Source organism: Chiloscyllium plagiosum, unplaced genomic scaffold (assembly GCF_037043375.1).
Source record: "Chiloscyllium plagiosum isolate Xiang-an unplaced genomic scaffold, Cpla_swu_hap1 HiC_scaffold_6, whole genome shotgun sequence".
NCBI classification, from domain to species: domain Eukaryota; kingdom Metazoa; phylum Chordata; class Chondrichthyes; order Orectolobiformes; family Hemiscylliidae; genus Chiloscyllium; species Chiloscyllium plagiosum.
Genome location: NW_028270144.1, coordinates 706,287 through 727,548, shown reverse-complemented (window position 1 = coordinate 727,548; position 21,262 = coordinate 706,287). Strand labels below are relative to the sequence as shown.

At 42.8% G+C, this 21,262-nt stretch overlaps 1 protein-coding gene across 1 annotated transcript in view; it reads left to right on the top strand.

Moving 5' to 3' along the window:
- The window catches only part of LOC122553907 (progesterone receptor-like), a 352,930-nt gene that overhangs the window by 319,011 nt on the left and 12,657 nt on the right, over window positions 1-21,262 (top strand). The window contains exon 6 of the mRNA XM_043698410.2: window positions 2,529-2,659. Coding sequence (XP_043554345.2) covers window positions 2,529-2,659 — 131 coding nt within the window. The remainder of the gene's footprint in view (window positions 1-2,528; window positions 2,660-21,262) is intronic.

The following is a 21,262-nucleotide window of genomic DNA, read 5'->3' as shown; positions in this document are numbered from 1 at the left end:
CAGTCTATGATTGGAAAGTTAACATGCCTTACTGTTACAACCTTAATATTCTTACAACTGTCTACATATTTTGCAGATATCTTCCTTCATATTTCCTGTTCAATTTCCCACTGCGTATTCAGGGACCTCTCGTACAATCCCATCAAAGTGATCACCCCCTTCTTATTCCTTAGTTTCACCTATAAAACTTCATTGGACAATCCCTGAAGAACATTCTCTCTGAGGACTGTCATGATATTCTCCCTAATCAAAAACACCACTCTCCCTCCTTTTCCATCCTTTGTCTAGCATCTATAAGCTGGAACATTGAGCTGCCAGTCCTGTTCCTCCCTCACCTATGTTTCTGTAATTGCTATGAGATCCCAGTCCAATAGATATATCCATGCCCTGAGTTCATCTGCCTTATAATCATATGAAATAAATGCAATCTTCCCTCACTCCCTGCCATGCTCTTGCCTTTCTTATCTATTTAACTTGCTGCCTAACATCCGTGCCAGACTCAAACCTTTCTATAGTTGTATGGCTGTTTGGGTGCCACCCTTCCTGCCAGACCACTTTACACCCTCCCAGGTAGCTCCACCAAGATATTGGTCCCCTTCCAGTTCAGGTGCAACCCGTCCTTCTTGTACAGGTCACCTTTGCCCCAAAAGAGATATCAACGATCCAAACTCTGAATCTATGTCCCCTACACCAGTTTCCCAGCCAGATATTCATCCTATTGTCCTGTTCCTACTCTCACTAGCACATGGCAACAGGAGTTCACTCTGCAGGACTTCATCCCATTTTCTACCTGTGGTTGGTACCAGTGTGTACAATGACCTGTGGTTGGTACCAGTGTGTACAATGACCTGTGGCTGCTCACACTTCCCCTTGAGAATTTGTAGCAACTGCTGTGAGATATCCTTGACCCTGAAACCAGGGAGCAACACACCATCCTGGAATCTTGTTTGTAGCCACAGAAACGGCCTGCCTGAACCCTGACCAGACAATCCCCTATCACAATTGCTTACTTGATCTTTGCAATACCCTGCATCACAGCACAGACAGTTTGTGGTGCCACAGACCTGGCTGCTGCTGCTGCTGCTATGTTCCCTGGGAGGCTGTCCCCTACAATAGTATCCAAAATAGTATACTTTTGAAGTTGATCACATTTAATCAAAGTTAAAAATCACACAACACCAGGTTATAGTCCAACAGGTTTAAGTGGAAGCACTAGCTTTCGGAGCGACGCTCCTTCATCAGGTGACTGACAATCACCTGATGAAGCAGCGTCGCTCCGAAAGCTAGTGCTTCCACTTAAACCTGTTGGACTATAACCTGGTGTTGTGTGATTTTTAACTTTGTACACCCCAGTCCAACACCGGCATCTCTGAATCATGACATTTAATCAATGCTCAGAGTTTTCATTTTTACTTAATCCAGAGGCTTGTACAGATGAGATGGCATTCACTCTTTCAGCCACTTTCTTCCGATCATGTTGTTCACTGGGGAATGACACCTGCTTGATAAAGCTTTACATTCCTGCAACAAGATCTCCAAAGCTGTCACCTATAGGGGAGCTGATAGTATCTTTCTCCAGCATGTTCTTTACTCTGTAAAACATAGGTTTAAGCCTTTAAGCTGATGTCACTGGATAACCTGTTAGTTGACATTAGGGCATCTCCATTGCAAGATGCACAATGTGTTGCAGCACCATAACATTATTGCAATGCAAGTTCAATTTGTTTCTGAGAAGTGGATATATAAAGAACATCTTCTGCAGAATAGTCACCAGACTGCAGCTGTTTCCATTTAACTTGAGATAATCCTTCAGTATTCAATACGTGCATTAGTTTTGGATAAGTGAAAAGTAGAATGTTTACAAGTATTCTGTATGAATTCTCTATGTATTGGTTACATTCCAGTAACATCCCTATCGAGATGAATCCTGATGAAGGGCTTATGCCCGAAACGTCGATTTTCCTACTCCTCGGATGCTGCCTGACCTGCTGTGCTTTTCCAGCACCACACTCTGGACTCTGATCTCCAGTATCTGTAATCCTCACGTTCTCCTAGTAACATCCCTATGTACATCAAAAGTCCTGAAGTCTTGGTTCTCATTCTTTTGTGTCTCTATGTGGAAATTATAAATTTAATGTTGGGCCAAACAAAGATCCATTCAAAACATTTAGCCACAGATATGTTTTCAGATGGAATGAAGTATTTCTTTTTATTTTGATTTATTCCTACAATGTGGCCATTGATGGCGAAGCCAGTATATATTGCCCCTCCATAGTTGCCCTCACGACTGCAGTGTTGAGCCACTGTCTTGATCATTTGCAGTCCCTGGAATCAAGATATAACCCCTATGCTATCAGCATTAGAGGTCTTGACACCATCGCAACTGGAGCACTAAGTATCCAAGAATGTAGTGATTAAAGGATAGGATTTACTTTTCTGTTAGATAATTCACACTTGAAAATGACTGGAGTTGGGAACATTGTGTACTTTTTATGCTTGTCATATACTTTGATGATTATCTTTTTCAGGCAACGAATGCAAAAGTCTGCAATGTATGATCTGTGTATAGCAATGCGACAAATCTCACAAGAATTCATTCATCTTCAAGTGACCCAAGAGGAATTTTTGTGCATGAAAACCTTAATACTCCTTAATACAAGTAAGTGAAAATAGAATTTGACACAATGTAGCCAACCAGCATCCTTTTTCCGAATGAATTATTTTCTAATTTGATCCTGAAAAGTTGACCAATGCTCTGTTTCACTGTTTATCTGTTGGTGTAGATTCTGAGATTGACAATGACCCCATTGTCAATTACACATAAGAGTTTTAAGTTCTCTGAACTGCCTGGTGTATAATTATCTTGATCACTGTGATCATGGTCAATACAACCACAGCAACTACAAACAATAAGTGCTTGTTCTTTGGTTGAGTCACAGGGTTGGTTTGATAGCACACTTGGCGAAAGATGTGTTCTCAGTTGAAATTATTGCCTATTTAAGGAAATTTTTTGAAATGAATTCTTATAGGAGAAATTAGTGATCATATCTGATTTCTATGGAACCCTGCTATTCCTGGTTCTAAACTGAGCCAATATCAGCTCTGGGCTCAAACAATATTCAACCCAAGACTGCTGCCTGTTGCAAATATTTAATCTGTAATTCTAGTTGAAAGGTAACAGAGACCAGACAGACCTTTTAATCCAGAAAAAATAGACAGCTTTGAGTTGAATAAAATGTTAAAATGGTCCCAACACACCTACCCTGTTTAATGAAGTTAGGATAAGGGGCAGACAACAACTCGCTTACGTGCCACATATTTAACAATGAATTTAAATTTAATTCCCCTGACCCCAACGTCCCAATATTTGCTGCATCCAAAATTCCTCAACTATTCCCCAACTATTCCCCAACCCTGCCTAATCTTGTCCAGTGCCATTACACTCCCTCACCACGACCTCATTCTCATTGCGTATTTACCCAAACACCAACGACCCAGCTTCTCAGATTGGCTGGCCTTAGCCAGAAGACAGGGAGAAAAGGTTGTGATTGCTTTTCCTGCTCCAAGAGATGGGAAACCTAGTCCTCTGACTTTGCTGACCTCAGTGGACTACTTTATTCCCTTCCTGCTTCCAATTTAACACCCAACCCTCCAAATTGAGCACCAGTCCCAAGATATCAAATATCCATCTTGTTTCTATATCCCGCAGAGAATTTTGAGGAACTGTGCTTGTCAGGAGGAAATCAAGGCTTGGTCTTTATTTTTATTCCAGGTTGAGTTAGATAAATTTTTGACGGTTAAGGGAGTCCAGGGTTATTGACGTGTGGGGAAAAGTGGGTGGGAAATAAAACCTGCACAGAGGCTGGGTGCCACCACCAAGTGACCCTTTAATAATTAAAGAGGAGTACACTGGCTGTGGCTGGCTGGCTAGCTAGGTCAGAATCCAGCCTCAACTGAGAAGATTCTAATCTCCTGGTTATATATTTTTTCCTTGCTTCCTGGTGGTGGAAATTTGAATAAAGATTCGTGCACCTTGTTTCTTTCAAGAAAAAAAATCTCCTTTTTTTTATTTTTATTTTTTTACAAATCTTTATTCAATTTCCACCACCAGGAAGAAAGGAAACCCCCGTGTGGCCTGTGACAAGCAGTGCCCTTCACATCAAAGGGCAGTGCTGTGTGATCAAAAACAGTGAGGGGGAGGGTAGGGACTAAATCAAAATAGAGTTGGAGGGAGAAATAATGCACTCCACTCCCTGCGGAGCCCACCTCTCCCTGAACAACTCCAGGGTGTTGGTCGACACCGCGTGCTCCTTCTCCAAGGACACCCGGGCCCTAACGTAACCGCGGAAGAGGGGCAGGCAGTCCGCCCTAACGACCCCCTCCATGGCCTGCTGCCTGGACCTGTTGATGGCCAGTTTGGCCAGGCCCAGGAGCAGACCCACAAGGCGATCTCCTGGTTATATATTTTTTTTTTGCCAAAGTGGTTTCTTTTTTTTTTCCTTTTTCTCTTTTTTTCTTTAAACCCCCACACTACCACCTAAGTGCAGTAGTGCTTATTTTATCCCCAGCACCCATGGTGTGTGGATGTAGGTGTGAGACACAGTGAAAGACACAAAGTGCACCAATCTTTATTCAATTTCCACCACCAGGAAGATAGGAAAACACCCGGGTGGCCAGTGACAAGCACTGCCCCTCACATCAAAGGACAGTGCTGTGTGATCAAACAGTGAGGGGGAGGGTAGGGACTAAATCAAAATAGAGTTGGAGGGAGAAATGATGCACTCCACTCCCTGCGGCGCCCACCTCTCCCTGAACAACTCCAGGGTGTTGGTGGACACCGCGTGCTCCTTCTCCAAGGACACCCGGGCTCTAACGTAACCGCGGAAGAGGGGCAGGCAGTCGGCCCTAACGACCCCCTCCATGGCCTGCTGCCTGGACCTGTTGATGGCCAGTTTGGCCAGGCCCAGGAGCAGACCCACAAGGCGATCTCCTGGTCATATGTTTTTTTTTTTTTTAGTGCGGTAGTGCTTATTTTTTCCCCAGCACCCATGGTGTGTGTGTGCAGGTGTGAGACACAGTGAAAGACACAAAGTGCACCAATCTTTTATTCAATTTCCACCACCAGGAAGATAGGAAAACACCCGGGTGGCCAGTGACAAACACTGCCCTTCACAGCAAGGGACAGTGCTGTGTGATCAAAAACAGTGAAGGGGAGGGTAGGGACTAAATCAAAATAGAGTTGGAGGGAGAAATGATGCACTCCACTCCCTGCGGCGCCCACCTCTCCCTGAACAACTCCAGGGTGTTGGTGGACACCGCGTGCTCCTTCTCCAAGGACACCCGGGCTCTAACATAACCGCGGAAGAGGGGCAGGCAGTCGGCCCTAACGACCCCCTCCATGGCCTGCTGCCTGGACCTGTTGATGGCCAGTTTGGCCAGGCCCAGGAGCAGACCCACAAGGCGATCTCCTGGTTATATTTTTTTTTTCTTTTTTTTTCTTTTTTTTTTATTTAACCCCCACACTACCACCTAAGTGCAGTAGTGCTTATTTTATCCCCAGCACCCATGGTGTGTGTGTGCAGGTGTGAGACACAGTGAAAGACACAAAGTGCACGAATCTTTATTCAATTTCCACCACCAGGAAGATAGGAAAACACCCGGGTGGCCAGTGACAAACACTGCCCTTCACATCAAGGGACAGTGCTGTGTGATCAAAACAGTGAAGGGGAGGGTAGGGACTAAATCAAAATAGAATTGGAGGGAGAAATGATGCACTCCACTCCCTGCGGTGCCCACCTCTCCCTGAACAACTCCAGGGTGTTGGTCGACACCGCGTGCTCCTTCTCCAAGGACACCCGGGCTCTAACATAACCGCGGAAGAGGGGCAGGCAGTCGGCCCTAACGACCCCCTCCACGGCCAGCTGCCTGGACCTGTTGATGGCCAGCTTGGCCAGGCCCAGGAGCAGACCCACAAGGCGATCTCCTGGTTATATATGTCAGTAAAGGCCTTCCTGATTAGTCCAGGTTAACAATCCCAATTAAGAACCTCATAGTCAACAAGATCAATCTGGTTCCAATCACTACAGTGCGGAAAGTGCAATTGAGACTAAAACCAGATCAACCATAAATGTCTTGAATGGTGGAGTAGGCCAAATGCCCTATTCCTGCCCCTCTGCCTCATGTTCCCACATGCTTCAACTAGAAGATTGTTCTATACTGTAGGCTGCTGCTGACACACTGACTCAGAACTGGCATTAGCTGTATTCTTCCATATGCTTTTTTAAGAGTGATTGGAAAGTCTCTGAGGCAGTGCAGCAATCATTTCAATCATAAGATATAATTAGTTAGATGTATTTAACTTGATGAAAAATGCATCTTAAAATAATGTAACTTATGTTGCACTTTCACTTCAGAAAGCTATCGTAAAATACAGGAATGAAAATGGACACTTGGGGAAAAGGAAAGAGGATGGAATGGATTTAGAAACAGATCCAATATGGCAATTCTTTAAAAGGTTTCAGTTGTGGTTTTGAGAGTAGAGTGGATGGAGACCAGCTAAAGAGATGTTGTGGCTAATGAGGCATGAACCAGTTTTAAAAAGGTGAAAGAAGCAAACAGAGATGTGATGCTGTAAGTGGTCACAGAGCATGTTAGACTAAATCTATGGATTGTTAGAAGGTAGCATTAATGATTTTGAAAACAACTTATAGGAGCACCCAGTATGAATGAAGCTTGGTGAGGATCAGAGTTAGCAGGTAACAGAGAGCTCCCATTCTGGATAAGTAAATTCATGTAGATTGAACTGCCAAGCCCAGGGGCAGAGTATTTGTAAGATACCTTGTTAGGAAGTGAAAATTAAATAATGTTACATTCAAATTACTCAATTCTACACGTACCATTATATTCAAAACAACCAACTTTTTTTTAAGGTTAGATACCAACCCCTAAATGAATTAATGCAAGAGTCACACATTTATCATTGTAAAAAAATGTGCAGGAATATCTGCATTAATCAGTAAAGAACAATATTGAACTGTTTCTATGCCAGGATTTATCTATGTCAATCAATCACTGCTAAATAATACTATTTTGAAACAATTTTATACTCTCATTTTTATTAAAAAAAGTTATGGAATTACGTTATGATCTATTCAATTGAAGTTAAAAATCACACAACACCAGGTTATAGTCCAACAGGTTTAATTGGAAGCACACGAGCTTTCGGAGCAACGCTCCTTCATCAGGTGATTGTGCAGGGCTCGATCGTAACACAGAATTCTGTGTTACGATCGAGCCCTGCACAATCACCTGATGAAGGAGCGTTGCTCCGAAAGCTCGTGTGCTTCCAAATAAACCTGTTGGACTATAACCTGGTGCTGTGTGATTTTTAACTTTGTACACCCCAGTCCAACACCGGCATCTCCAAATCATATTCAATTGAAGAGTACCTCACTTTTAGGCAAAATCATATTTATCTATCAACATGCCACTTGTTATTTATTTGGAATAGCAATTATTCATCTCTGATTAAACCATAACATGTTAATGTGTTTCATAAAATTAACACTTTTTCATAAATTTACAAAATATACAACATAATATTTATAGATCATAAATGTCACTTCTAACATTCCTTTCATGTTGATAGTTCTGTATTTATGAATAATGATCATGTGAATTCTTTTGAATGCCTGTTGGAAATTCATATATTGGTTATTTTACCTAAAATTGGGATTATACTTTCAGAATTAAAATTGAAATCAAACAATTCAATCAATTTTAATAAATAAAATTTAAGCAAATAAATGTATATTTGCTAATTGAAGAATGGTGTTTTCCAGCACATATTCCTATTTTGCCCGTGAGTTAAAATAATCAGATTTTATAGAATTCCTTTGCTTGGACATGCACAACTAAAGAACAGGGAGGCAAACAGCTCAGAAATAAGCTGATCATTCTTATGTTTGTTCCAAGGTACTAGCATCAAAGATTATTAAATTTCATTCTGTTTCCGAGCAAGTAAAGAGATACCCATTTTCATAAAACCCAGTTTTGAATCTGAAAGGGTATCTGTACATTTGTTAATATTTTTGCTTGTGCAGGAATCAAAGAAATTGAGAAACAAAACTGTTTGCAAACAATATGTTTGAAACTAATGGGGCAGCTTTTGTTTTATGTTTTTAATCTCAATTCTGCATAAATCATAGCATATGACAATATGGAGACTGGACATTGAATACATCCTTCAGTAAAGGAGGATAGAATAGATCATGAGCAGCTTATGGATGAGGGAGCTTCTTCAGCTAACTTCTGAAAGGAGCACTTATATTTCTTAATGAACTTGCCACTGGATTCTTGAAGGATCATCATCATTTTGAGAATGAATGTGAAACAAAATCATAAATGTTAAAAATGTTTGCAAATTAAAATTTTAAAATGATAGTAACAGCCCCTTGACAAGCATTATGGAGTTGGGATTGATTTGGTTAAAGGTAATATGATTGGGAACACATATGATCATTTTTAAGGCAGCAGGTTTGTGACATGCTCACTTGCCAGTGTACAATCAGAACTATTCTGCTTGCATTATATTAACCAATAAACAGGTCCAAACTAAAGGAGGAACATAAACTCACAAATCTTTGGGGATGTGATTATAAAATCTATAGGCTTGCTGAAGCCGATGAACTTCCTGGGACATGTATTTGCCACCAGTATGTTCCACATGTGCAACTACATGTGAGTGCAAGAGAGAAACATTTAGCAATATCTCTCTTTCAATAATATTTAAGTTCTGTACTAAAAACAGAAAAGCAACATAATTTTATAGGGTGAAAGGGTGTGTTGGAATTCTCAGGTATCTGGGTGTCCTTGTATGTGGATCACAGTACAGCAATAAGCAAGTACAGAAAGCAGTCAGGAATACAAGTGTTATGTTAGCTTCCATTACAAAGGCGTTTAAGACTACAGAATTTTCAATACAATGATAAAGAACGTTGTTGAAAGCTTATCTGGAACAGCACATGTCATTTTGGTCCCTTCACCAAAGAAAGGAACTGTTGGTTTTCAAAGGAAGTGCAATGAAGATTCACTAGACTGATTCCTGGGATGAGGGGATTGTTCTCTAAGCAGAGATTGAGTGGATTAGACCATTATTTCTCCAATTTTAAAAGAATGAGAGTTGATTTCATTGAAACGTATCATATCTGTAAGGGAGGACACTCACCCTGGCACCGTAGTCCAGAACTAGGGCCACACTTTCCTAGCAAGGGATTGACTATTCCTTTACTGAATTGTGAATATTTGGAATTCTCTCACCCAGAGTGCTGTAGATGCACATTGATTCAAGACTAAGTTGGATCAATTGTAGGATAGAGTGTTTGTGATTTAAGAGACAGGGGAACAGTGCCAAGGGCTGTATGATTTTTTTTTTAAGCTCTTAAATGTAGAACCAGCAAGTAGTGGTTCACCAAGTGAGTGTAGTGAGGAGATGTAGTGAGGAGATGTAGTGAGGAGATGTAGTGAGGAGATGTAGTGAGGAGATGTAGTGAGGAGATGTAGTGAGGAGATGTAGTGAGGAGATGTAGTGAGGAGATGTAGTGAGGAGATGTAGTGAGTGTAGTGAGGAGATGTAGTGAGTGTAGTGAGGAGATGTAGTGAGGAGATGTAGTGAGTGTAGTGAGGAGATGTAGTGAGGAGATGTAGTGAGGAGATGTAGTGAGGAGATGTAGTGAGGAGATGTAGTGAGGAGATGTAGTGAGTGTAGTGAGGAGATGTAGTGAGTGTAGTGAGGAGATGTAGTGAGTGTAGTGAGGAGATGTAGTGAGTGTAGTGAGGAGATGTAGTGAGTGTAGTGAGGAGATGTAGTGAGTGTAGTGAGGAGATGTAGTGAGGAGATGTAGTGAGTGTAGTGAGGAGATGTAGTGAGGAGATGTAGTGAGTGTAGTGAGGAGATGTAGTGAGTGTAGTGAGGAGATGTAGTGAGTGTAGTGAGGAGATGTAGTGAGTGTAGTGAGGAGATGTAGTGAGTGTAGTGAGGAGATGTAGTGAGTGTAGTGAGGAGATGTAGTGAGGAGATGTAGTGAGTGTAGTGAGGAGATGTAGTGAGGAGATGTAGTGAGTGTAGTGAGGAGATGTAGTGAGTGTAGTGAGGAGATGTAGTGAGTGTAGTGAGGAGATGTAGTGAGTGTAGTGAGGAGATGTAGTGAGTGTAGTGAGGAGATGTAGTGAGGAGATGTAGTGAGTGTAGTGAGGAGATGTAGTGAGGAGATGTAGTGAGTGTAGTGAGGAGATGTAGTGAGTGTAGTGAGGAGATGTAGTGAGTGTAGTGAGGAGATGTAGTGAGTGTAGTGAGGAGATGTAGTGAGGAGATGTAGTGAGTGTAGTGAGGAGATGTAGTGAGGAGATGTAGTGAGTGTAGTGAGGAGATGTAGTGAGGAGATGTAGTGAGTGTAGTGAGGAGATGTAGTGAGTGTAGTGAGGAGATGTAGTGAGTGTAGTGAGGAGATGTAGTGAGTGTAGTGAGGAGATGTAGTGAGTGTAGTGAGGAGATGTAGTGAGGAGATGTAGTGAGTGTAGTGAGGAGATGTAGTGAGTGTAGTGAGGAGATGTAGTGAGTGTAGTGAGGAGATGTAGTGAGTGTAGTGAGGAGATGTAGTGAGGAGATGTAGTGAGTGTAGTGAGGAGATGTAGTGAGTGTAGTGAGGAGATGTAGTGAGTGTAGTGAGGAGATGTAGTGAGGAGATGTAGTGAGTGTAGTGAGGAGATGTAGTGAGTGTAGTGAGGAGATGTAGTGAGGAGATGTAGTGAGTGTAGTGAGGAGATGTAGTGAGGAGATGTAGTGAGGAGATGTAGTGAGTGTAGTGAGGAGATGTAGTGAGTGTAGTGAGGAGATGTAGTGAGTGTAGTGAGGAGATGTAGTGAGTGTAGTGAGGAGATGTAGTGAGGAGATGTAGTGAGTGTAGTGAGGAGATGTAGTGAGTGTAGTGAGGAGATGTAGTGAGTGTAGTGAGGAGATGTAGTGAGGAGATGTAGTGAGTGTAGTGAGGAGATGTAGTGAGGAGATGTAGTGAGGAGATGTAGTGAGTGTAGTGAGGAGATGTAGTGAGTGTAGTGAGGAGATGTAGTGAGGAGATGTAGTGAGTGTAGTGAGGAGATGTAGTGAGGAGATGTAGTGAGGAGATGTAGTGAGTGTAGTGAGGAGATGTAGTGAGTGTAGTGAGGAGATGTAGTGAGTGTAGTGAGGAGATGTAGTGAGTGTAGTGAGGAGATGTAGTGAGGAGATGTAGTGAGTGTAGTGAGGAGATGTAGTGAGTGTAGTGAGGAGATGTAGTGAGTGTAGTGAGGAGATGTAGTGAGTGTAGTGAGGAGATGTAGTGAGTGTAGTGAGGAGATGTAGTGAGGAGATGTAGTGAGGAGATGTAGTGAGTGTAGTGAGGAGATGTAGTGAGTGTAGTGAGGAGATGTAGTGAGTGTAGTGAGGAGATGTAGTGAGTGTAGTGAGGAGATGTAGTGAGTGTAGTGAGGAGATGTAGTGAGGAGATGTAGTGAGGAGATGTAGTGAGTGTAGTGAGGAGATGTAGTGAGTGTAGTGAGGAGATGTAGTGAGTGTAGTGAGGAGATGTAGTGAGTGTAGTGAGGAGATGTAGTGAGTGTAGTGAGGAGATGTAGTGAGGAGATGTAGTGAGTGTAGTGAGGAGATGTAGTGAGTGTAGTGAGGAGATGTAGTGAGTGTAGTGAGGAGATGTAGTGAGTGTAGTGAGGAGATGTAGTGAGGAGATGTAGTGAGTGTAGTGAGGAGATGTAGTGAGGAGATGTAGTGAGTGTAGTGAGGAGATGTAGTGAGGAGATGTAGTGAGTGTAGTGAGGAGATGTAGTGAGTGTAGTGAGGAGATGTAGTGAGTGTAGTGAGGAGATGTAGTGAGTGTAGTGAGGAGATGTAGTGAGTGTAGTGAGGAGATGTAGTGAGTGTAGTGAGGAGATGCATTCACTAACTTTCATTACAGTGTTTATGAACCTCCTGGCCTTTCCCATCTTGTCCATCTCTTCAGTGCCTGTGAAGTCCTGTCTTTGCTCTGATGTTCTATTTTCCTTGTTTAGAATTTCAATAACAGTATTCAGCAGCAGCCTCCCTTTAAGATGGACAAACTGAAGAACTAGAGGCTGATGGCAGATCCCAGCTGAACACAGAGACAGGGTAGCATTATGCTTCAGCACTTCTACTGTCAGGTAAAGAAGGTGGCAACTACAAATATATATGGCGCCTACTTCCACTGAAACCAACATGGACATGCCTTAAATCATGGCTTCTGTGCTTAAACCATGGGGCTAGCTCTATTCGAGACACATAAAATCATGAGATCTTAATGAAAGATCTTCCAGCAGATTCAGAGGTAACATCATCCTGTACTTGTTAAGTTCTTTTTTCTTCAGATTCAGAGGAATTTAGGTGTGTACACAACTGCAAAAACTTTATCCAAAATATCTTGCAATATCTGCTTGAAGGTGTCTGTATAGCTCAATTATTTTAAAGTATTTTCAGTTTGTTCAAGTATTTCCATCTACAGCCATAAGTCTGCCAGTACTATGTGTTCCAGAATAAGCCAATACTTTACAACACCTAGCATTCCTTACAGAAAGTTTACACAACTTCCATGTGTATAGTCCCTTTTGATGCTTAAGGCCATTTCAGTATGAACCTTTCCGTTAAAGTGAATCAGTGCTCTCTGCTTCAGTCACTGGACATAGCAGTGAGTTACAAATTTTTGGAAGTTTTTGCACAAATAAATTCCTAACTTCTTACTCGATTTCTTTGTGGCTTTGTATTTCTCTCCCCATGGGGTGGGAAGGATAAACTCATCCACAAGTAAACATTTTCTGAACATCAACCTATTGAACTTCTTCAGAGCACTAAAAGCCTTTATCAAATCACTTCTTGGAATTCACTTTCCCAAAGGAAGTACTCCCAACCTGCTCAGTTATTCCAGAGAGTTGTATATCCTCAGTGCTGGTAAGATGCTTGTAACCTTTCTTCACTAATGTTGCCTAGTGCTTCCATGTTTATGGTATGGAATGAATTTCTAGTACAGAGACTATAAGTGCTCACAGCAGTCAGTCCTTCCAATGTTTTATATAAATTTAATATTGTTTCTTTGTCTTTGTGTTCTGTTCTCGTATAAATAAAGCCAAGAACTTCTGTTTGGTATGAACAGAGAGGAGGGCTGAATCAGTTTCCATCTTTTTAACCCCCTCAGTTGTCTACACAATGATTTTTAATTATTTAGCATGTAGCTACAGCATATTTCAGTTGGACACAGTTCCAGTCAAAATTAAGGAGCCAAGGTATTTATGAGTAAGAGAAAGAAGAATTTCATTATTTACTAATCATAAGAAAAGTGATAACACGTGACATTAAACATGCATAGTCATAGGTATAACATTTTATTGTCTATAACAGTTGAAAGATAAAGAATATAATTTTAAATGTTCATAGAGTTCTTCTTGTTATTGTTGAACCTTGATGGATGTGTTAAACTTGGCTGTATGTTCCTCAGCTCAAAGTGACCTCAACAGTTACATGCAAGTCAGAGGAGCCTCTGCTCTCCACAGTGAAATCCTGAGGGAGGAAGTGGATTCTGAGTTAACCCAAGGTCAGACAGGATAATGGGGGGAGACTGGTGGATTGCTGATGCCACCTTCAGTGGCTGAAGATTGGAGGAGCTGTGTCCTTGGAGCATTTATGGAGCAAAAAAACAGAGTTAACATTTTGATTCTGGTTTGACAGTGCTTCAGGTTGAAAGATATTGGAAAATAGGTTCCCTTTTATACTTTTGACAGAGGCAAAGGAAAAGCAAGATAGTGTGGACGCCCAGTGCAGAAGATAAAGAGATGGTTAATAGTGGAGGAGGAGAAAAAAATGTAAAAAGGGTTCAAAGTTTGGGAGAAGATTTGTAGCTCGGGTGCTCGTTGTTGTGGTTCTGTTCGCTGAGCTGGGAATTTGTGTTGCAGACGTTTCGTCCCCTGTCTAGGTGACATCCTCAGTGCTTGAGAGCCTCCTGTGAAGTGCTGGAGGAAAGATCACAGAAGCGCTTCACAGGAGGCTCCCAAGCACTGAGGATGTCACCTAGACAGGGGACGAAACGTCTGCAACACAAATTCCCAGCTCGGCGAACAGAACAACAACAATGTAAAAAGGGTGTAAATTAAGATGTAGAAAGCACCCTTCTCCTAAGCCAACTTGAAATTTTAACTGTTTCTCTCTCCACAGATGCTGTCACCTGCTGAGTTTCTCCTGCTTTCTCTGTGTTTGTTTCAGATTTACACAATATTTTTAGTGATTTATTTACTTAATGATTTAATGAAGTGTTGCATCTTTAATAATAGCAAAGTTTGCAGAATCATTGAGTTCCCTGCAAGTTCCAAGTTGATGAGTCATTGTGCTGGCTTTGGATGGAAGAAACAGGAAGAGAGATAGAGAGAGAGTCTGCCAGATCTTGCAGTTATTAATTTGTTTTTTTTTCTGTCTGCTGTTTTACCAAGCAGCTATTGACATTGAACATAAAGATGTAAGAACTAGGAGCAGGAGGAGGCCATTCAGCCCCTCGAGCCTGCTCTGCCATTTGATGCGATCATAGCTGATCTAATCTCAGCCTCCACTCCACTTTCCCACCCATGTCCCATAACTCTTCAACCTATTACTGATTAAAAATCTATATTTCTCCGCCTTAAACTTACTAATGTGTCCCACACCATAGGGTAATGAATTCTACAGATTTACAACCTTTTAAAGGAAGTAATTTCTCCTCATCTCTGTTTTAAATTTGCCACCCCTTATCTGAAAACTATGACCTCTCATTCTATGTTGGCCGACATGATGAAACATCCTCTCTACATCTACTTGGTCAATCGCCTTTAACATCTTATCTGCCTCATTTAGATCTCTTCTCATTATTCTAAACTCCAGACAGCATAGGCCTAAACTGTTCAATGTCCCTTCATAAGACAAACCACCTCACCTCTGGATTCAATCTCGTGAACCTCCTCTAGACTGCCTCCACTACTCGATGTAGGTTTGGTCGCTAAGCTGGAAGGTTCATTTTCCAGTGCGTCCACTAACCTCCTTAACTCCTTACTGAGATGAGTTTTCAATTCTGTGTGTTAATTAAATTCAGTGTTCATTGCTGAAGGTGTGAGTAGAGGGTCAATCTGACCAGACTGATTATGCAGAATATTGGTGCGACCTCTTCTTGGAATGCTGTGTCCATTTCTGGACACCATTATAGGAATGATATTAATCTGGTCCCTATATTAAGCTGGAGAGGGTTCAGAAGAGATTTACGAGGATGTTGCCAGGAATGGAGATTTTGAGATATGAGGGGTGGCTGGATAGACTGGGACTACTTTCATTGGAGTGTAGGAGGTTGAGAGTTTGCCTTATCGAGGCTTATAAAATAATGAAGGGTGTAGATACGGTGAATAGCAGGTGTCTTTTCCCTAAGGTGGGGGATTTCAAGACTAGGGGACCTCCTCCTGCTCCTAGTTTTTACACCTTTATGTTCAATGTCAATAACTTGGAACTTGCAGGGAACTCAATGATTAAGGTGAAAGGAGAAAGATTTTAAAAGGACATGATGGGCAACATTTTTAATGAAGAATGGTTTATGTGTGGAATGAACTTCTAGAGGAAGTGGCGATATGGGTGTAGTTACAATGTTTAGGAGACATTTAGATAATTACATGAATAAGAAAGTTTGGAGGGATATGGGCCAGTGCAGGCAGGTGGGATTGGTTTAGTTTGGGAACATGGTCAGCATGGACTGGTTGGACCGAAGGGGGTGGCACGGTGGCTAGTATTGCTGCCTCACAGCGCCAGAGACCCGGATTCAATTCCCATCTCAGGTGACTGTCTGTGTGGAGTTTGCACATTCTCCCCGTGTCTGCGTGGGTTTCCTCCGGGTGCTCCGGTTTCCTCCCACAGTTCAGAGATGTGCAGGTAGAGGTGAATTGGCCATGCTAAATTGCCCCAAGTGTTAGGTGGATAATTCAAGGGTAAACATAGAACATAACAGCGCAGTACAGGCTCTTCGGCCCTCGATGTTGTGCCGACCTGTCATACTAATCTGAAGCCCATCCCACCTACACTATTCCATGTACGTCCATTTGCCTGTCCAATGACGACTTAAATGTACTTAAAGTTGGCGAATTTACTACCGTTGCAGGCAAAGCATTCCATACCCTTACTACTCTGAGTAAAGGAACTACCTCTGACATCCGTCCTATATCTATCTCCCCTCACTTTAAAGTTGTGTCCCCTCGTATTTGCCATCCCCATACTTGGAAAAAGGCTCTCCCTGTCCACCCTATCTAACCCTCTGATTATCTTATATGTCTCTATTAAGTCACCTCTCAACCTTCTTCTCTCTAATGAAAACAGCCTCAAGGCCCTCAGCCTTTCCTCGTAAGACCTTCCCTCCATACCAGGCAACATCCTAGTAAATCTCCTCTGCACCCTTTCCAAAGCTTCCACATCCTTCTTATAATGCAGTGACCAGAACTGTACACAATATTTCAAGTGCGGCCGCACCAGAGCTTTGTACAGCTGCAGCATAACCTCATGGTTCCGGAACTCAATCCCTCTATTAATAAAGGCCAAAACACTGTATGCCTTCTTAACAACCCTGTCAATCTGGGTGGCAACTTTCAGGGATCTGTGTACATTGGACACCGAGATCTCTCTGCTCATCTGCACTCCCAAGAATCTTACCATTAGCCCAATACTTTGCATTCCGATTACTCCGTCCATAGTGTATGACCTCACACTTGTCCGCATTAAACTCCATTTGCCACCTCTCAGCCCAGCTCTGCATCCTATCTATGTCTCTCTGCAACCTACTACATCCTTTGTCACTATCCACAACTCCACCAACCTTACTGTCGTCCGCAAATTTACTAACCCACCCTTCTAAGCCCTCATCCAGGTCATTTATAAAAAAGACGAACAGCAGTGGGCCCAACACTGACTCTTGTGGTACGCCACTAGTAACTGGACACCAAGATGAACATGTTCCATCAACTACAACCCTCTGTTTTCTTTCAGCAAGCCAATTACCGATCCAAGCTGCCATGTCTCCCACAATCCCATTCCTCTGCATTTTGTACAATAGCCTACTGTGGGAAACCTTATCGAACGTCTTGCTGAAATCCATATACACCACATCAACCGGTTTACTCTCATCTACCTGTTTGGTCACTTTGTTTAAAACTCAATAAGATTCGTTAGGCACGACCTACCTTTCACAAAACCGTGCTGACTGTCCCTGATCAGATTATTCTTTTCTAGATGGTTATAAACCCTATCTCTTATAACCTTTTCCAACACTTTACCAACAACTGAAGTGAGACTCACTGGTCTGTAATTACCAGGGTTGTCTCTACTACCCTTTTTGAACAAGGGAACCACATTTGCTATCCTCCAGTCCTCAGGCACTATTCCTGTAGACAATGATGATTTGAAGATCAATGCCAAAGGCTCGGCAATCTATTCCCTTGCTTCCCAGAGGATCCTAGGATAGATCCCATCCGGCCCAGGGGACTTGTCTATTTTCACACTCTGCAGTATTTCTAATACCTCTTCCTTGTGAACCTCAACCTCTTCTAGTCTATGGGGAGTTGGTTTCTCTTTGGAGGGTCGGTGTGGACTTGTTGCGCCAAATGGCCTGTTTCCACACTGTAGGTAATCTAATCTAAAAGGGTATATGTCTGTGCTGTATGACTCTATGACTGGAATGTTTAAGATGGAGATCCTGCTACCTAACTGACTCTGCTCCCTAGCTCTGCGTTCCCAACATCCCCCCCCCACTTCCTAACTTCTTCTCCCCTTGCTTCCTGCGTCCACCTCTCCCTACTTTCCCAACTCCCATCCCTCCTGCAGTGCCCTCTTTCTGACGCCTGCCACATCATGACTCCCATTGCCTCCTCCCTCCCAACGCCTGCTTCCCCAGCTACCCAACTCCAATGCCACCCAATCTCCCCTGCCCCATCCATCTTTGACAGCTTCTGGCCTGAGAGCTTATTAAGAATTCTGAGTAGCCGCTTTAAGGTCAGTTAAAGGCTGGACTTCTACTTCTTGGAGTTTAGAAGAATGATAGATGTTCTTATTATAGACCTGATAGGATGGACACCAGAGTAGTTTCTAGGGTATGGGTGTTCTAATGTTAATATACAGCAAATCACATCCCAGACTGACATGTAGCTCAATGGATCATATTTTATTTCTTTTTTGATTTTAACAAGATGGTCTTTCATCGAAACACAAACATGTAACTCTACAGATTTTAGCCTCATAATTACACAGAAGTTTATTTCACAAGAATAGCGAGGATAAACCAGAATAAATCAAACTATTTACATAAAACACACACTTAAATATTTTGAAGCACGAGATCATTGGAAAAGCTCAGCAGGTCTGGCAGCATCTATGGAGAGAAATCTATGCTAATATTTCAGATCCAGTGCCCCTTCTTCAGATCTGAATCTGAAATCTGATTTCTCTTCATAGATGCTGCCTGGCCTACTGAGTTTTTCAGTAATTTATACTTTTGTTTCTGATTTCTAGCATCTACAGTTCTTTTGATTTTCCATCAGAAATTATTCCCTTCTCTGTTCCACTTAGGGTCTGATGTAACTGTGGCATGAATTCTCACTCATGAGAATTTTATAGCCTCTTCCTTAATTCATCAAATACATAAGCTTAGACTTTCTCAGCTTCTCATAACCCCTTCAGGGATTTAACCAACACTTCTGATTTGAAACTTTTAACTAAACTCTTGCACTGAGATAACCTTTTTTTAAACAGTCTAAACTACTTCCTGTTTTGGGAGAAATTATTTCACACAGCTAGCTGCAGCGAAAACATCTGCAAAATTACTCAAACTGAAACAAAAAAACTTCTTTTCTAAGGCAAAGGGTGTTTCCTCTAAGCCAAAATAAACTGGTTTGTGATGTTTTATCTGAAAGCTTAAAACATTATTTTATTCACTTGTAAATTCTCCCAATATAAAAAAGATTACTCACCAGGAAGTCCTTCTTTAATATGATGTTCCACCCACAGAGAGTGGTGAGTGTGTGGAATGTACTACCAACAGTGGTAGTAGAGTCAGATACATTAGGGATATTTAAGCTACTGCTGGAGAGGCACATCGAAGATAATATAATGAACGGTATATGGGTTAGTCTGATCTTAGAGTAGGATAAAAGGTTGGCACAGGCCGAAGGGCCTGTGCTATGCTGTACTGTTCTATGTTCTATGTTCTATGAAGCATTCAAGTAAGCAATGGATTCTGCATATTTCAATCCACCCTGCTATGTGCATTAGATTATAAGGATCAGGCAGACTTTCATGTCTCACAATACAGGCCCAAAAAATCTGGAAATGGTGGAGAATTGCTGCAATCATATCTTTTCTATTTTGCAATGTGATTCTACCATTCTCCCAGCAGGTTCTTAGATGCAGTCTAACAGAAGCTCTAAATATTTTTGCGTCTATTATTACAAATTCAGTCAGAATTGTAGAAATATCTTAAATTTGTTAATAGATATTTTAAAACAATTATCTTTACTTAATGGATAATGTAGCAAGCAGGGAATTGCAATGGGCATTGGGATTGCCTGAAATAAAGTTGGATAGGCAAAGACTGACCTTAGTGATTTTGGGTTCTGACGGGGCTAAAGACATATTCGCATCCTCTGATTTTGTTTGTTTTTATAATGACCACTTCTAGTTCCTATAATATCTTCCGTACTTTCTACTCACCTCTGGCTCGGGTTTTCATGCAGAAAGATATTGAATGTGAGGGTTTAATCACTGTCCCAGTCAATGTCGTTCAGGGAGGCCTCCTTCAATTACTTGCCCAATGCTTGAGAAGTTCAGGACACCACCAACACCCTCCACCTAGTCCATGATTTTCGCTTCCCCAGTCCCCAACGCCTTATCTTCACCATGGACATCCTCCCCACCTACGTTCGGGTCACCACCCACGCCCTCCACCGCCTCCATGATTTTCGTTTCTCCGGTCCCCAACGCCTTATCTTCACCATGGACATCCAGTCCCTGTACACCTCGATCCCCCATCACGAAGGACTCAAAGCCCTCTGCTTCTTCCTTTCCTGCCGTACCAACCAGTACCCTTCCACCGACACCCTCCTTCGACTGACTGAACTGGTCCTCACCCTGAACAACTTCTCTTTCCAATCCTCCCACTTCCTCCAAACCAAAGGAGTAGCCATGGGCCCCCGCATGGGCCCCAGCTATGCCTGCCTCTTCGTAGGGTATGTGGAACAGTCCATCTTCTGCAGCTACACTAGCACCACCCCCCCACCTTTTCCTCCGCTACATCGATGACTGTATCGGCGCTGCCTCGTGTTCCCACGAGGAGGTTGAACAGTTCATCCACTTTACAAACACCTTCCACCCCGACCTCAAATTCACCTGGACCGTCTCAGACTCCTCCCTCCCCTTTCTAGATCTTTCCATTTCTATCTCGGGTGACCGAATCGACACGGACATTTACTATAAACCGACCGACTCCCACAGCTACCTAGACTACACCTCCTCCCACCCTGCCCCCTGTAAAAACGCCATCCCATATTCCCAATTTCTTAGTCTCCGCCGCATCTGCTCCCAGGAGGACCAGTTCCAAAACCGTACAACCCATTTGGCTTCCTTCTTTAAGGACCGCAATTTCCCGCCAGACGTAGTCGACGATGCCCTCCACCGCATCTCTTCCACTTCCCGCTCCTCCGCCCTTGAGCCCCGCCCTCCAACCGCCACCAGGACAGAACCCCACTGGTCCTCACCTACCACCCCACCAACCTCCATGTACAACGTATCATCCGCCGTCATTTCTGCCACCTCCAAATGGACCCCACCACCAGGGATATATTTCCCTCCCCTCCCCTATCAGCATTCCGTAAAGACCACTCCCTCCGTGACTCCCTCGTCAGGTCCACACCCCCCACCAACCCAACCTCCACTCCCGGCACCTTCCCCTGCAACCGCAAGAAATGCAAAACTTGCGCCCATACCTCCCCTCTTACTTCCCTCCAAGGCCCCAAGGGACACTTCCATATCCGCCACAAATTCACCTGCACCTCCACACACATCATCTATTGCATCCGCTGTACCTGATGTGGCCTCCTCTATATTGGGGAGACAGGCCGCCTACTTGCCGAATATTTCAGAGAACACCTCTGGGACACCCGGACC